The sequence below is a fragment of the Mixophyes fleayi genome, chromosome 3, assembly GCF_038048845.1.
Source record: "Mixophyes fleayi isolate aMixFle1 chromosome 3, aMixFle1.hap1, whole genome shotgun sequence".
NCBI classification, from domain to species: domain Eukaryota; kingdom Metazoa; phylum Chordata; class Amphibia; order Anura; family Limnodynastidae; genus Mixophyes; species Mixophyes fleayi.
This window is the reverse complement of record NC_134404.1, coordinates 278,516,599-278,535,317: the sequence shown is the minus strand read 5'-3', so window position 1 is coordinate 278,535,317 and position 18,719 is coordinate 278,516,599. Positions and strand designations below refer to the sequence as shown.

The window sequence follows — 18,719 nt, the reverse complement described above, 5'->3', positions numbered from 1 at the left end:
ATGGAAAAGGATTTGGGAGTGCTCGTAGACAGTAGACTTAGCAATAGTGCTCAATGTCAAGCAACAGCTGCAAGGGCAAACAAAGTATTGGCATGCATAAAAAGGGGCATAGATGCAAGGGAAGACAGTGTAATTTTGCCACTGTATAAATCGTTGGTAAGACCTCATCTTGAATATGCAGTACAGTTCTGGGCACCACTCTATAAAAAAGATAATTTGGAACTAGAAAGGGTTCAGAGAAGGACGACAAAATTGATAAAGGGTATGGAGTCATTAAGTTATGAGGAAAGGTTAGCCAGTTTAGGCATGTTTACTTTAGAAAAGAGGCGTCTAAGGGGAGATATGATTACTATGTACAAATACATTAGGGGTCAATACAGAGAGCTTTCATGGGAACTTTTTACCCCAAGGACCATACACAGGACACGTGGTCATCCCCTAAGGTTAGAGGAGAGGATATTTCACAACCAGCAAAGGAAGGGGTTCTTTACAGTAAGGGCAGTCAAGATATGGAATTCATTGCCAGGGAAGGTTGTGATGGCAGATTCAATAGATATGTTTAAGAAAGGGTTAGACAAAATTTTTAGCGGAAAGGTGTATCCAGGGATACGACCGTTAATTTAAAATAAAGGATAGTAGTGGATATAGGGTAAAAATTGGATTGCAATATTGAGTCTGGGGGGATTTTCAAAATTGAAACAGATGGGCGGTTGCCTACTCTGGATTAATTTCAAATATAAGTGCAGGATCGCAGGAGATCCAACATAGGTTGAACTTGATGGACTGATGTCTTTTTTCAACCTCATCAACTATGTTAATTCCCTACCATGCCCAATCGAGCGTTCCCACAGCCTTCAAATCTTTAGACATTTTCTAAAAACCCATCTTGTTTAAAGCTTACGTTATCCCTGATAATACTATTCACACTAATACACCCTCACAACTGTCCCAATCTCCACTCTAAGCCAAACTTGCTCCTTTTGTTTCAGCTGTGCCCTCTTACACTTAGAATGTAAGCTCTCTAATGATCAGGGTCCTCCATACCCTTTGTTTTCATGTCTGCATTTATTTTGTCTGCCTTGTATGTCCTTGTTGCCATACTGTACGGCGCTGCGGAGCACTGTGGCGCCTTACAAAACTTCGATAATAATAATAACATGCTCATGGGGTAATATTTTTTCAGCTAAGAGAAGCTTGTAGACTAGCAGAATATACCACATAAGACCAAATGGAAAAAGCCTTAAAATATTTTAAATAAATACTGTTGCAGGTATGTTCTATATAGCAGGAATAAAAAGCAACCGATGTGGTTAAATAAGAATGTATTTGGGGTGACAACTGAAAAAAGTGAGCATTACAAATAGCAAAACTAGAAGGAACTGAAAGTGAATTATCGAAATACAAGAAATGTAGCAAAAAATGGAATTAGGAGATCAGGTAAGCAAAATCAAAGCTGAACATCGAATTGCAAAACTGTGTCCCTTTTAAAGTATAGCATGAGATGCAACTTCCTGCAAAATATCAGAGCTGGTGCAAAATTCAAGTGTTATTGCATAGAAGAAATGGCTATGTGCTCTTCAAAGCAATGATATCCCCTGACATACCAGTCTGGTATATAAGAGTACTAGGTCTAGAGAAAAGAAAAATATTTTTTGTGAATAAAGAACTGGTTTAAGGATAGAAGACAAAGGGTAGATACATATGGAAGATATTCAACCTAGGCTAAATGTATTAATAGTGTAAGATAGGGATCGATATTGGAGTTTGTCCTTTCAATATTTTTTTAATAACCTTATAGATGGCCTATAAAGTAAGGTGTCCTTATATGCTGATTAGCCTATCATCATCATCATCAGCAGCTATTTATATAGCGCTACTAATTCCGCAGCACTGTACTGAGAACTCACTTACATCAGTCCCTGCCCCATAAATGCTTACAATCTAAATTCCCTAACATATACACACACACACACACAGACAGAGACAAGGGTCAATTTGATAGCAGTCAATTAACCTACTAGCATGTTTTTGGAATGTGGGAGGAAACCGGAGCACCTGGAGGAAAAACATGCAAACACGGGAAGAACATACAAACTCCTCACAGATAAGACCATGGTCAGGAATCGAACTCATAACCCCAATGCTTTGAGGCAGAAGTGTTAGCCACTAACCCACCGTGTTGCCCATGCCTATGGAATAAAGATTACTAACGTTAACAAAACAGATCAAAATAGAAGCATGCTACAGACAAACTATGACTAATAAAATTGAATATAGGTGGAGACAGTGCAGTGCACAAATGCTACTTCTGAAGCTAAGCTATGGCAATAACATCCCATATATGGGATACAATTATGGGCACCTCACTGTATAAAAGGTATGGGAGAACTCAAAAGTCAGGCAACTTCATAATTAAAGGGAATTGAAGGATCACATTATAGCATGTTTAAAAAAAGGCATCTTAGAAGTGACCTAATTAATATGTATAAATATGTTTGAGGTCAATATGAAGATCAACCTAATGAACTTTTAATACCAAGCACTATTACAAAGACAAGGAGTTATCAGTTATGAATAGAAGGAAGAAGGAGAGTACATTATAGGGATGATTGATCAAGTTATTTCATCCCATTCCTATTTGTTGGGTAAAGAAAGATCTGTTGCATTGTGGATTTAGCTGTGCCTTCATCTGGATGAACAGAATTTCATTTTATTAATGGTTGAACTTAAAGCTGATTTATCAACTAATAGCTAAATTTTACTCACCTACTCCATCCCCTTCCAGGAGCCCTGGTGCAATAATTTTTCCCAGGGATCATCATCATCATCACCATTTATTTATATAGCACCACTAATTCCGCAGCGCTGTACAGAGAACTCACTCACATCAGTCCCTGCCCCATTGGGGCTTACAGTCTAAATTCCCTAACATGCACAGACAGACAGAATAGGGACAAATATTGATAGCAGCCAATTAACCTACCAGTATGTTTTTGGAGTGTGGGAGGAAACCGGAGCACCCGGAGGAAACCCACGCAAAAACGGGGAGAACATACAAACTCCTCGCAGATAAGGCCATGGTCGGGAATTGAACTCCTGACCCCAGTGCTGTAAGGCAGAAGTGCTAATTCTCTGATTTTGCAATATACAACTGGTAAAACATTCAAGTTCACCACTTTAAACAGGCTGCAGGTGAGAGGTGTGATCAGGAGAAATAATCTGAACTTGCAATCTCATTATTGCAGTTTCTAATTGGTCCTCCTGCTTAACCCCCCTCCACAGCGTCACACAACCCTAGGTTTTGACTGGGGCCCTATGTAACTACAGTAAAACAGCAAACACACATTTATATGTACTAAGTACTACCAGTACCTCTTTGTAACTTCTTGTATTTAGAGTGTAGTCATATATACCATTCTCTATCTGTAATTTCTTCTTACAGAAGCCTTCTTCTGTTATATCCTGGACAGGGCTGTCAATTATCAATTATCAACTATCAATACTGATTGCCACGCTGATGAATGGTGCTGCATATCAGGGAAACAGTGCAATTTTGCGTCAGAGAAATGTTATAAAATAAGACTATTACAAAATAGAAGCTTCAAAGTAGCAACTGCAGGACAATAAATATGTGCCTTTATCTGCACACTACAAAGAAAAGTTATTTATCTCATAGAGCAGTTTCCGCAATCGCCTGTGATCTGCCTTCTATTATTAGAGTTATAATCCCTGTTCAAGTGGCGCTTGAGTGTTCCTTAATACTTTCTGAACAAGATGCAAAGTAGCGATAAACAATTATTAATTGAGTAAAATTTACAGCCTAGGACCTATTCTTCATAATATCACACACTGACAAATCTTTTATGTGTACAGTAATAACTGCACTCTGTATTTGATTTATACAGACAAACTAAACAACACTGCCATCTACAGGTCACTGTATTTTCTTGCCGCAAAAAATGAGCACTAACACAAATTAGTGGTTAACTACTTTATAATATTATAAATATGCATAAACATTTGACTTGATATGACAGAGTGATTGGTATATTTTATATTCATTTTGTACAGTCTACCTACTAATTAAGATTACAACAGAAATCCAAGATTTCTCTGGCATGATATGCTTGAAAAAGAAGATAATACTGTAAAGACATAAAAGTATTTTTAATTTTCCTGTCAACCTGTAGCATCTGCCAGGCCCAGTTTTAACTTTTTTTGCTCCTAGGTCACTTAATTCATTACTATTATTCATCACACTATCCAGGGGCAAACGCAGGATTTGTAGAGGGGGGTTTCCACACCATGCCACCAGTGGGCATGGCCAGCATGCATGGGGTCATGGCTATAATATAAGACAGTGCTTGGCTGCTCTCCAACTATCCCCATAATATACATGGGCAATGCTGCGTGCACTACTGTCTTTTCGAGCAAAGCCGTGTGAAGCGGGGGCAGGGTCCACCCATTTCAATTATACAGTGCCCCAGGCTTGGAGGGGGTTTCCAGGCACTAGGAATTCCCCCCTCGGTTTGCCTATGCTATCATAGCAGATCTCCATTGTCTCAAGACCCACCAAATCTGCCTTTCCCAATACTACACACAGTGGAGGCAGTCATTTTATGTGTTACATCAAAATGTATAAAAATGCAAAAAAAATGCAACCTGTCAGGTGCCTTAGGCCACATACTGTACAAATTGGCAGTTTACTAGCAAAAGCATTTGATATACACTTTTACCAACATTTTTACTACAATTTTTTAGACTTCCCTTTAGGCTTCCCCTATACATTTACATAGGGCAAAATGGAAAAAGTAGCATTCCAAAAAAAACTAGTAATTCCACATCTAATTTAAGGCGTGAATGAGACTCACACCAGCAGAATTCTAATATAATATATTTTCCGAATATTTTAGAAGAAAATCTAAACAACTTGAAGTGAAATAAGGGGTGATCCAAATATGATAATAGGCAGAACCTTAAAGTGACATTTTTACCTTTTCCTGGTTGGGCATTTCTGTCTAGGTGCTGCACTATCGCATATTTTCCAATTCGTTAAAGACATTATTGTCATAATAGGAGACTAATAAGAAGGAAGTCCTGATTTTCCACACTTACGTTTTGTACATCTTTCAGATCCAGAAGACTTGCTCCAGCCATGACAGCACTTGCCTCCGCACACATTAACCCTAGAACAAACACAGTGCAGAAAAAAGGATTAGACATTTAATAACAGTAAATATATTGTACATCCAACTATAACTCTCAGCGACGCTCATTTGTAGGTGTATTGTTATTTAGAACAATCATTGCTAGTCTGTAGATCATAGATGCACAGCCTGATGGACACATGCAGCTCTCAGGGTCCTGTTTTAGTGGCCAGCAGGAAGTATATACATGGGGACTTGGAACGCCGGGACAGAAATCCTACAGTGATAGTGGCACATATATGTGTTACAGGAGAGAAGAATGGTACGCCCCCTTTTGTGATATGACCAAGCCCTCTACATTAAGTGGTAGATGCTTCTATACCCATATGGCCGGCCACAGTGTTGAGAGGTGTGGTGTAACTGCAAAGAGGTTTCTCTCTACCTGTACTAGATTCTACAGAACCAATATAATTACATGTGATGTACCATGGAATGGCCACAAAAGCACTAAGTGGTGATGCAGCAGTACAGACTTTTCCTCACATAGAGGAGCGCAGTAAAATCCATGAAGTTGGGGTTTCTTAGTACCCGGAAATGTGCACAGCCGGACATCACAGAGATGTCCTGCCGCACATTGCTTACAACTGAATCATCCCCTACATGTTTTACATTTTAATCGCATTAACATTTTATGGTGGCCCTTTTAATTGAGTACAATATACCATTTTGGCTATAAGGCTAAAAAAGGTTGTGCACCCCTATTTTATAATGTAAAGCTGTAAAGGGTTATTTTTCTTTCATTATTTACAGTTATTATAAATTGTGCTCTTTCTCTTGCAGATTTGATGTTCTTTTTGTTATAAGAAAGTAAAAGACTAAAATATTTGAAGCCACAGTTAAGTATGTAACACTTTAGAAACTTTATATAAACATGCTAAGCTGGAACTACAAAGGAATCTATTCTGTAGGAAAACAAAGGAGATCTGTCATTTGTTTCCCAATAAGTCCACTCACTGCCAATCAACAAGGAAATATAAGACTGCCCAGTCTGTTTGATTCATACTCTTTACAGAAACGTATTTATTTTTATTTTAATCTTATTTCCCACATTCCAATTGGATAAACTGCAAACATCGTTTTTAGTTTTCAATGAATTCAAAATTGAAAAAGAAAATTTAACAGTTAAGGGTTAAGTGATTTGCAGAGAGCTGCAATGTTGTCCCAACAAAGTAAAAAAACAGTAGTGGTTGCCCTACAAGCGGGGGAGGGCTGGCAAATTTTAACCCAGGGGGCAAGACTCAAGTTAGCAACCTACTAGGAACATTTTAAAAGAAAAAAAAAATACAGGTGGCCCAGGGACTCAGCCCAAGGTAGACCACTATAGGACTGGCCCGGGGGGCAGATATCCGTTTTCAGCAAATCAGCAGGGCAATCACCCAATAAACAACCGTTCAGCCAGATATTGCATCAGTGTGTACATTTAGATGATGAATGATAGCCGTTCCAAAGCACTGACCATCGTTTGTTTTATTATTCAGCAGAACTATAAATCTCGTTCAGCAATGGAACGAGGTCCTTCCAATCCTGCGGTGTGTATGCACTCACGATCAGGATCTCCATAGAGTTTACAGAGTCATGATCTTTTCAGCTGATGGTTATGGCAGTTGAAGAGCACAGATCTGAGGGTAAATCTGTTAAAGCATGTATAATATGTACGCATGAATTGGCAGGCTGATCAGGATTTTTTTTTTTAGTCGTTAGTACAATTATTGTAGTTAAGACATTGGTCAGAAAATTTTGTAGTGTGTACCCAGCCTTAGGCTCACTAAACTCCACCATGCTGGGAATACTGTAGGCAGATAAAATTCTAAACTCTTGTTTGATTTTACAATTTGCGGTGAATCTCCTGTATAGCTGAATCTTGCTTTCACAAATCAGTTTCACAAACCACAATCGAAGCATTCCAATGTTCAATGGGGAACATTTATTGATTAAGTTAAAAAAAAATGTCATAAATAGTAACCAATCAGAATTGTGCTATTTTTAAGCTGTAGTAGAAACATGACAGAATCTATTTAGTTGCACTGGGTTACAGCAACTTTTTTTGTTGTGGCCATAAATGTCCTTCACGACATTTAATTGTAAGGTTGTGTGTTAGGGAATTTAGACTGTAAGCCCCAATGGGGCATGGACTGATGTGAGTGAGTTCTCTGTACAGCGCTGCGGAGTGGCCCTATATAAATAAATGGCGATGATGATGATGATTTAATTGTAAGGTTTTCGGAATAAATAAGAAAGACGGGGAAATACTAGTCTTTATTCAACCAACTTAAAGGAACATTAATATTTTTCTTTCTTGACTTGTGTTTTGTGCAGGACTGTAATTGTCAAAAAAATATCTGTTGGAGACATACCTGTTGAAGACAGTGAGGATGATTTATCAAAACTTCTAAAAAGGAAAAGTGTATGTGTTGCCCATAGCAACAAAACAGATTCTAGTTAGCATTTATCTAGTCTATTCTAGAAAATGATAGGTAGAATCCAATGCTATGGGCCACACCTCCTTTTTTATTTTTTAGAAAGACTGATAAATCTACCCCAGTGTGTTTATTTACAGGTAGCTTCTGGTGATATTAAGTTTATGCAGCACATCCCCATCTGAAGAACAGATTCAACCTGATGAATAGATTTTTGCAATCCTATAAAAAATCCGGAGAATTAGTACAATAGGATTGATTACAAGGTGCTGGTTCCAATATGTCTACTTGCAGAACTAGGAGTAATATTCTATCAATTTACACACATGAAGCTCTTGAGAGTACCATAAACATTTTTAGGATACATACACACTAGGGTTTGAAACAAGTTTTTATTGAATGCTAATACTCAAGTTTAAATACATATAAATTACTTTGGGTTTATGTATGTGTTTAATATGCATTTTATAGATGGTTGATATACTTTATATATTTTACATGTGTTTCCAAGTGCGCTCAATCTACATTTTTTTTAAACAATCTGTGATAAAACAAAAGGTATTATTTTGTTCAACCCAAATCTATGTGGAAACACATAGGTACATACTCTGTGTCTCATTGTGTTTACAAACCGTGTTGACATGCATCAGATACACTAAAGTATATTCTGTCTCATTTGGTAAAATTATTTTTATTTTCAGTTTACATGCCCTTAACTTATGCTATAAACTCATCATAAATGCAGATTTTTATCATCCGGGTGAATGTAGGCTAAGGCTGGGAACACACTACAGGTTTTTCACCCGAATATCGGGCCAATCACACGATACCATTCGGCCCGTTATCGCATTATTGTGCACACTCCCATGATCAATGATTATCGTTCCAAAGCAGATAGATTTTATAAACAGACTAAAGATCTCATTCAATGAAGGAACAATGTCGTTCCAATTCTGCAGTGTGTATGCACTCATGACCAGCAGTGTAGACAGATCTCCATAGAGTTTACAGAGTCATGATCTTTCAGCCAATGGTTATGACAGATAAAGAGCAGAGATCTGAAGGTAAATCTTGTCAAATGCATGCAGTGTGTACACATGAGTCTGCATGCTGATTGGGACTTTCAGTGATTTGTAAAATCATTAACAATATTGCAACAGGTGAAATTTTCTGTAGTGTGTGTCCAGCCTTAGAGTCTCTTCATGTCTAAATGTGTTTGGGCTTTTAAGCTCATCACTTTAAGTAAATAAACTTGGAGATCAAATAATAATTTTCCTAACAAATAAGATTTCCAGTGTCAACCAACATGACCAACATACTAAGCAAACACTACATCATTTTGGTAAAAAGGCAAACCCATACTATACTCAACAGTGCTATGCTGGCCATACAAGGGACGACCCTGCAGCTCAGCCTGAGCGGTATACAATTTAGTTACTTCCAGCTTGTTAGTGCAACTGAAAGAGAACCGAACACACAGGACGATACCCAATAATGATCTAATTCATTTTCGATTATTATCAGGCATTGAGTTTACTTTTGGCTTCATACACTGCGATTATTGGGCCAATTTTATCAAAAGGCCACCGTTACAATGTTCAGAACCTTCTTTCAGTTATGCCGAAAATACTACAATTTCTAAAATGTGGGTTTTTCAGCTTTTTCAGCAGTCAGCAAAATAGCATACATATAGATTGTCCATTATTTTAAGTGACATATTCATTTTGTTTTATATATGTCACATTAGGTTTATGCCCTTGACACCAGGGGGTAAATGTATGAAAGTCCGATTTCTGCAAGTGGCTGGAAATCGGCGACTTTGCAGTGATAATTTAAAGGGGCTATGGCTTGTAAAGGCAAGTTTGCCTTTACAAGCCATCGCCGCTTTAAATTTTAGCTGCAAAGTCACCGATTTCCGGCGACTTGCAGAAATCGGACTTTCATACATTTACCCCCAGAAGTGTATGTCACTCATTTTGCAGTACTTACTAACTTACAGTAATACTTCTCTTGCCCCAGGTTGCTGGATGCAATTCTTCTGTATACAAAAAAAAAATATTCTAAATCTTCTTGCATCTGCGCTTGAGTATAGAGAATTTTGTTACATAGTGGTTAAACTATATTTTTTTCGCAGTCGTAAGCAACAATAAAAACAAATTGGGTTCTGAATAATAAATAAACCTGTAAAAAATGTACAATGTTGTGTCCCAATTTGCCTCTCCGACTAAGAATGGTGGTGCACAGTTGTTTTCGGTTGTATTGCTGTAACAAGATTGTTTTCATTATTCTTTTTTTATAAAACTCGATACATTTTGCTACCTGATTTCCTCCTCTGATGCAAGCAGAGGATATTTGAGAGGAAGAAAGGAAATTAACATATGATTTTTGAGATAGTCACTGACACTTCCCTTTGTGATCTGTCCTCTGCAAGGCTGGGGCTTGCTGTGCTTTAATAAGTATACAGTATTGACCCTTATCTATAATAAGGAGATATAGATCAGACTTCAAGAAGCAGCCTGTATGGGAATAATAAATATTGTTCTGTTTTGTAACCAGAACCTATTAAGCGTAAATATAGAAAAGAGAAACTACAACTAGCTTTAGAGTTTTTACTTATAACATTACAATATTTAGATTTTTGTCTCACAAGTAGCCCAACGGCAGTTAAGGTCGCTTAATAACCACAAATGTGCTTAATTATTAAATCATGCTAAAATCAGCCGAATTTAAATCTTAAATTAATCAGGATGGTGAAGTGACATTGGACTGTCTTTATTATATGATCTACTTTTGTCAATTTGACAATTATTATTAATTTAATTGTGCCTAGGAATGTGGTTTCCCATATAAAGTGCATCTGGAAGTTATACATGGCATCCCATTGAGAGTTTAAGCCAAGACATGGTTGCTACCACCTCCAAGGACATTTAAAAAATCAAGTCTTTCTCAGGATAAAAATGCCCTGTAATCCCTTGCTAAATACCGAAGACCTCTGCAATTGTAGCCATTCCTCACCTTGAATCTCCTTTGAATAATATAATTCTGCAAAACAAAATCTTGTCTATGCATGTGAATGAATAACTAGGTGCATTCACCTGCCTATACCACACTCCGAAAAATTCAACTTCTCCCATCAGAAGATGAAAAACAGTGCACCATTTGGCCAGTGACTACTTGTGAATACTTGTTATTAACACCCTTTGCTCATGTTGAACCACAGATATGCACACACACCATAGGGCCAATTGAGTCAGAAGTCTGTTAAACTACCAGTGTGTCTTTGGTCCATAGAATAAGCTTCCACTGCTATTCCGGTTATTGGAACTTCACTAACTGAACTAACTGAACAAGTTCATTAAATTTGCACATGCCCTAAAACTGAAACAGTGTGGATCCTAAATGTTACTGCATACTGGCACCAATGTGTAAAACCTGTGCCAATATATGCATAATAAATAGTTCAACTATGTTGCAAAAATCAAACAAAAAAATGCATTTCCTCCAAAACTCTTGCCCTGATATTGTTCCATCTGTTGTTACTTTTGCCAATACATTAGTTTTCCCCAGTCATAGCAGATAGTGGAACAGTTTAACACACAGAGCAGAGTACTACAAAAATCAAAATAACATGGGGACAAGTATTGCTACATAATTTGCAAGAAATAATCTAAAACTGAACGGTCTTCGTCTTGCCTGTTATATGTATTCATAGCTGACCTTTAATGTTAATGCCCAACTCTCCCAATTTGGGTGGAAATTTGGGAGGTATTGTCTGTTCACTGCTGCTCTGCATATCATAGTAGCGGTGAACGGGTGACGAGCGCATTGTTACACATGGCAAGGAAGGTGCCTGGAGGGGACGGGATCTCCCCATCTACTGAAATGTTGTGAGGTATCACCCAGACAGAGGCACAAGGCAGATTATGGATGTATTTAGGGGAGGGTTTTGGTGGCAGGGCAGTTCTTGAGTACCTCTAATTATACCCAGGGGAATGTGGCATGCATGACATCATAAGATTCCAAATAAAGTATAATAAAGTTCCAAATAAAGTATAATAAAGTTCCAAATAAAGTAAACGGTTAAAGAATTCTATCTCAACGTAACATAACAATATGGATTCACTCTGATTTATGGGAATACAAGGACTGTTCTGGATAGACTGGGACAAAGGAGCCTACTGAGATGGCAGTTTGGTTGGGCCTTTTCTTCCTGATCCCATACACGAGATACCCACACATCCAAGGATTTAAATGAATTTTAACTGAAATATCTTTTCAAAAAATCTTTCCATTGAACAAATTGTACACATAGAACTATATAAATCTAGTAAAATTAATATATTGAGCATGCACAGAAATTGTTTAATTATAGTAGTTCAACACACATAGAAATACAATTGTTTTCAAGTACCGAGTAATTAAAATGATCAAGAGGGAATAATCATATTTCTAAATAAATGTTTTCAATTAGATTCATTTCAGAAATTAAAAACGCCACACATAATTATAATAATTATATAATTATATGATCTCATTGAATATGATTTGGGCTTCTCTGGCATTCCTGGCATTGATGGAAAATGACAGAAATCGGAATGCTCAGTTAAGCTTGAAGAAGCCCATGCTAGCACCAGGTCAGCGCTGAAATTTCACCACACTGCTACCCATTCCAGGGCAGTATTGATTGGGGTTACAAGAAGCAATGTAGTGAAGTTACTGAACTGATATGTTACATGCACAGGCTCCTGAGAAGAGAGCCATACCTCTCCTGAAGTGGTCACTCTGTCTCCCTTCCTTTCCCTGGCACTCATCCTGTCCCCTTCCCAAACAGAACCCTGTCCCCTCCCTTGGGGACCTTCTCACTTGACTGGGGGCAGATTTTAAGTGACTCGTGAGCCAATTCATGTGATCGGCTGTGATGTGAGGATTGGATTCCCTGCATAGTAAGAGTTCAGAATAGATAATACTGTACTTAGCATATATAACGATGGATCCATCACATTACTTAATTGACATTTTCATTTGGAATTTTTCAGGACAAAAGAAATTCCATTTGTATGGAAAAACAAAAGATGTGAAGGTATTTGTCACTTTCACATTTATTAATAACTGCTGAGACAATATTCTCTCGTGGATATATGATGATTCATTACATTAATATATTCTGTAGCTATAGGAGGGAATTCAATTGGCCGGGTTACTGCTGAAAGTAACGCGCCCCACGAACTATTACCTATATTGCGGTAATAGTGTGCACTATTACCATTAATATGGTAATCTTTAACGCTGATTTTTGCTCGTAGCTCAGGGAGCCGCAAGCAGAAATCAGAGTTAAAATTACTGTATTTATGGTAATAGAATTAACGCTGCATTGAGCGCGGGCAAATTGAATTCCCCTTAGAGTAATGCCACTTTAACATTTACTACCAACACTATCAAGCTACCGAGGGGACTAATACCGCTTTCATACTGCCGCCCCGGCAATATCCCGGGTTTTTCAAGCCGTGTTTTTGCCGGGGCTCAGAGCGTCCCAGCTCAGAAACACCATTCATACTGCATCTCGGACCCGGGAAATTCCCGGGTTTACCCTATTCATACTGCACAAGTCTGTGCCCTGGCAATTTGTGGGAGTCCTCACCAGAGCAGTTTTCATTGGCTGAAAACATTTTTTTTTTGTAATAGTCTGCTTTTCTGCTGTTTTGTCCATAAAGATGTGTGAGTGTATCTTATAAGATATTTTAATTTTTATTGTTCCATTGTATCATTTGTAAACAATCAGACATTTCTTCAGTGTTTCCATCAATTCCGTTCTGTACTGCTCACCGCTCCGTACTTTACTTTAGTCACCTATGTAAAGTATGTGCGACCTTTCTCTTTCGTTTGTTTCTTATAGTGTGGATGATAGAAGTAGTTGTTTCAGTCCATACTGTTGTTTTCCTCTCGAGTTTTTTTTTCCTGGTTTTATGTATGCAGTTAATGTAAATATTGTAAGCATTACAGGTCAGACAGCCAATCAGCTTGTTTTCTGTGCAACACGGGTTGAAAAACCCGGGTTGCACCATTCATAGTGCAGGCAACCCGGGTCCGACCCGGGAATTACCCCTCGATAAATCCCGGGTTGAAGACCCGGGTTTTTAGACCCGGGATTTTTGACTTGTACCATTCATACTGCACCAAGACCCGGGTCGTTTGAGCTCGCCCTAGTAAAAACCCGGGATTTTGGTGCAGTATGAATGGGGTATAAGTATACACACTTCTACGCAGGCTCAAATGCTGATGTTAACATGATGGATCTTGAGAGTCAACATATACACTTAAGGTGGCTATTTTTGAATGTGCCTTTTTTCTACTTAAGCTTGGTGTGCAAAAAACAGCTGTAAATAGGCCCCCGAATTCCATCAGAAAACAACAACTGAAAACCAGAAGTTTTATCTCAGAAAAAATAATTGTACCTTTGGGCACCTATACGCTTGCAACCTACACCCATATGACACGACTACTGGATATGAGACAAAATAAAAGGCTAAAAACAGATACAGAGAAATAGAGCACCTCCCAATACATAAAACAGTACCAATTTAATATATATATATATATATATATATATATATATATATATATATATATATATATTTAAAGAAGCATTAATATTTTAAGTTAAAAGTTTACAGATGAATGACTGAAAAAAAGGCACAACATTTAAGAGCTGTTACATCAAGAAATTTGTACGGGGGAAATACATCATTAAGATAAACAAAAGTAATAAAAAGGAAGTTTTCATTATAGATGGAAGAGTAAAAGTCCTACGAGTTCAGAGGTCTGCACTCTGCTGTGGGGTATGAAGTGTGTCCATGTAGTGGGTCATAAATCCAGGTGTTAGATTAAGTCCTTTAGTCAATGAGTAGAATGTTCTTATCAGCTTGAATTCCCATATTTTTCTCTCCCTGTCCTTTTTAAAAAGACCTTTCAGTATTAGGACTTTTACTCCGTGTTTACCCACGGTGTGTCAGAGTCTTCTTTATTGTGTGTCTGTGTAAATTCATCCTGGATTGCAGTTTCTGCTTGGTCTCTCCAATGTTTTTCCTGCAGAGAAGTGGCTTCCTTGCTGGCCTTCTTGACACCAGTCCATACTCCAAAAGTATTCGCCCCACTGTGCGTGCAGATACACTCACACCTGCCTGCTGCCATTCCTGAGCAAGCTCTGCACTGGTGGTGCCCCAATCCTGCAGCTGAATCAACTTTAGGAGACAGTTCTGGCACTTGCTGGAAGTTCTTGGGTGCCCTGAAGCCTTCTTTACAAATATAGAACCTCTCTCCTTGAAGTTCTTGATGATCCGATAAATGGTTGATTTAGGTGCAATATTACTAGCAGCAATATCCTTGCCTGTGAAGCCATTTTCATGCAAAGCAATGTTGACTGCATGTGTTTCCTTGCAGTGACCATGGTTAACAGAAGAAGAAAAATGATTCCAAGCACAACCTTCCTTTTAAAGTTTCCAGTGTGTTATTCTAACTCAATCAGCATGACAGAGTGATCTCCAGCCTTGTCCTCGTCAACACTCTCACCTGTGTTAACGAGAAAATCACTGACCTGATATCAGCTGGTCCTTTTGTTTTTGTGGAAAGAAAGTGGAAAAGTTTTTGTGATAGAGTTCATTGTCATGGCAAAGAGGGACTTTGAAATTAATTGCAATTCATCTGATCACTCTTCATGATATTCTGGAGTATATGAAAATTGCTATCATAAAAACTGAGGCAGCAGACTTTGAAAAATAATATTTGTGTCATTCTCAAAACTTTTGGCCATGACTGTAGGTGTGATCCTTGACTCAGAACTATCCTTTGTTCCTCACATGGATCTATATCTAAATCATGTTACATTCATCTAAAAAACATTTCCAGAATGCGCACATATCTTACACAAGACACTGCAAAAACCTTAATCCATGCAGTTATCTTCTCCCGCATTAACTATAGCAATTTCCTCCTTACTGGTCTTCCCCAAAACTCTTACAATCTTGGATTGATCTAGATTGATTTCCCTTGCAAATCGTTATTCCTCTGCTGAATCACTCTGTCTCTACACTGGTGGTCTGTTTTTTACCGAATCCAATATAAAATACTTTTCTTAACCTACGAAGCCATCATAAAAGCTGCACCTACATACATCTCCTCACTTGTCTAAAAATATCTCCCAACTGGACAACTCCATTCTGCACATGATCTGCATCTCTCATCCACTTTCATTACATCCTCCCATTCCAGGTTACAGGACTTTTTTCGGGCTGAACCCACTCTATGGAATTCCCTCCCTTGCACAATAAGACTTTCCTCTGTTCTACAAACTTTTAAGCGTTCTCTGAAAACACATCTCTTAGTCAAGCGTATAATATTCCTCAACCACCCTCTTAACCTCACTAGATTACCCTATTACCACACGTTACACAATCCACACAAGACAACAACCCTTTGACAAACATTGCTGTGTGACTGGATCATACAGCATACTAATCCCTTTTTGTGTTTTTTTTTTTTTACCTTTGCAATTTGGCTGGACCGAAATGCAATATGTAGACTCAGCAATGGTTGCAGGAATACAAAATCAAAGTTTTGCAATGGCCGTCTCAGTCTACAGATTTGAACCCAATTGAAAAGCTGTGCTGTGTCTTCTAGAAGTGACGACCCAAGCAAATCAAGAAACTGGAAATGTTCTGCGAGGAGGAATGGTCCATGATCCCTCAACAAGTGTTCTCCAACTTTTCTATGCATTACAGAAAGTGGCTCAGTACATTTATTTGCGCCAGGGGAGACTTCACCAAATAATAATGGGGGTGCCAATATTCTCTTTTTTCAAAAAATTGTGTTACTAAAGAAAAGTTTTTTTTGGTTCCAAACCACAGTGGGAAAATAAAAACTATGCAGCTTACCACTTTGTTTATGCCTAAGCTATCACTCATTGCATGTGTGGCTTATTTCATATCTCTGGAGATGACTGTATCTAAACTGGCTGCTATGCTGGATTTATGCATACTAAAGAACATTGCTGAAGTCTACAGTCTAAAATTATTAAAGGCATTTGGAAGATACAGTGGTGTGCTATGCTCTGGTGCAGGTGCAGGAAATGAGGCGTGTATATTTGTGAATGAAGTGTGGCCAGGAGACCTGTCATTCATTGTTGATTACTCTGGGTCATCCCATGACATTATGTTGACATGTGGACACTCCTCGCTCTCTGCTGAGATTGCAGGGAGGGGGGAATCAGTGAGTTAAAACAAATCACACAGCACAGAAACAAACGTAAGGACCGTCATAGTATTATTATTTTTTTTATATTCACATCAAACACAATGTAAAATGAGAACAAAATTGCTATTATAAAGATATAATAAAAATATTAAATGTCATGTAAAGCTTCTGTTTGCTGCAGAACAATCTGCTTAGATCACATTGTAAACACATGGAATCTGCAATGGAATCTGAGCTGACTAACGGGAGTAGTGATGTCAACAGCAGCTGAAATTAAAACTTGTGAGTTTTTTGGAGGTGGGTGGGGGTTGGTTTATATATACATAATGGAGTCACTTTAGGCAAGCAGAAGTGCAGTCCAGTGCTTGTCAAACAAAAATAAATGTGCTAAATTACATCACATTACCTTTATTAACTCACACTTCTGAAGAGTGCAGCATGGCTACATGTAGGCTGCTACAAGCCTGTGCCCTCAGAGAATTTCTCCAGGAACTGTGTCCATATAAAAGTACGGCTGTCCATGATTTCTTTAAATTCATGGCTCCTATCATCAACCTGGCTTACAAGGAGACAGTGAACCACTGGTTCTCTAAGGCCCATGAAGACTTTGACTAAAGGCACCATTTACCTCTGCTCTCATCCTGGCTCACAAGGACCTCACTCTACCACTTAGACTTGAAATGGTAGAAAAAGACAAGGGGAGAAAGTGCAGCAGAGAAAGTTTCACAACCAGCAAATGAAGGGGTTATTTACAGTAAGGGCAATCAAGATATGGAATTTACTGCCAGGGAATGTTGTGATGAAAGATTCAATTTATAGGTTTAAGAAAGGCTTAGACAAATTTTAGTGGAAAAGGATATCCGGGGTTTTCGACAGTTAATTAAAATGTAGGAAAATAGTGGATCCAGGGGGAAATAGGACTGTGGGCAGCATGGTGGTGTAGTGGTTAGCACTTCTGCCTCACAGCACTGGGGTCATGAGTTTGATTCCCGACCATGGCCTTATCTGTGTGGAGTTTGTATGTTCTCCCTGTGTTTGCGTGGGTTTCCTCCAAGTACTCCGGCTCCCTCCCACACTCCAAAAACATATTAGTAGATTAATTGGCTGCTAGTCTCTCTCTCTGTCTATTTGTGTGTATGTATGTATGTTAGGGAATTTAGACTGTGAGCTCCAATGGGGCAGGGACTGATGGGAGTGAGTTCTCTGTACAGCGCTGCGGAATTAGTGGCGCTATATAAATAGCTGATGATGACGATGATTACTGCAATATTGGGTCAGGAGGGATCCCCCCTCATTTAAACAGATTGGTGGTTATTTCATCTGGATCAATTTCAAATATAAGAGAGGGATCGCAAGAGATTTAAAAAAGGTAGAACTTGATAAACTGGTGTCTTTTTTAAATCTCATCAACAACGTTAATATGTGACAACTATGTATTGCACCCTTGTGTTTTCTTTTCCAATCATCTTGAGCTAGCTGAAAAAAGCTATGGAGTGGAAGATAAAGAGCTTCCGGCTGGTAAATTGGCCTTCAAGGAGTGGAGGAACCTGTGGAAGGACTACAGACCTCTATCACGGTATGTACCAATCATAACAACCTGGAATACCTCAAGGCGGCCTGGTAACTGAATTCTCAATATTCTCGGTTGCATGGATAAAGCCATAGTGTCTGACAGGAGCATTCAGTTTACCTGTCAGTTCTGGAGAGCTTTATGGAGAGCACTATAAGCAGACTTACTATTATACACTGTATACCTCCAATAGTTTAATGGAAAAACTGAACCTCTAAAAATACCTTTGAAGCTACATGCATTTCTAACAAAACAAGTACACAGTACAGTGGATTCCAA

At 38.4% G+C, this 18,719-nt stretch overlaps 1 protein-coding gene across 2 annotated transcripts in view; it reads right to left on the bottom strand.

Moving 5' to 3' along the window:
• The window catches only part of LTBP1 (latent transforming growth factor beta binding protein 1), a 348,337-nt gene that overhangs the window by 313,643 nt on the left and 15,975 nt on the right, over positions 1–18,719 (bottom strand). For both annotated transcript variants that reach the window (XM_075203670.1, XM_075203671.1), the window contains exon 2: positions 5,116–5,186. In XM_075203670.1, coding sequence (XP_075059771.1) covers positions 5,116–5,186 — 71 coding nt within the window. The remainder of the gene's footprint in view (positions 1–5,115; positions 5,187–18,719) is intronic.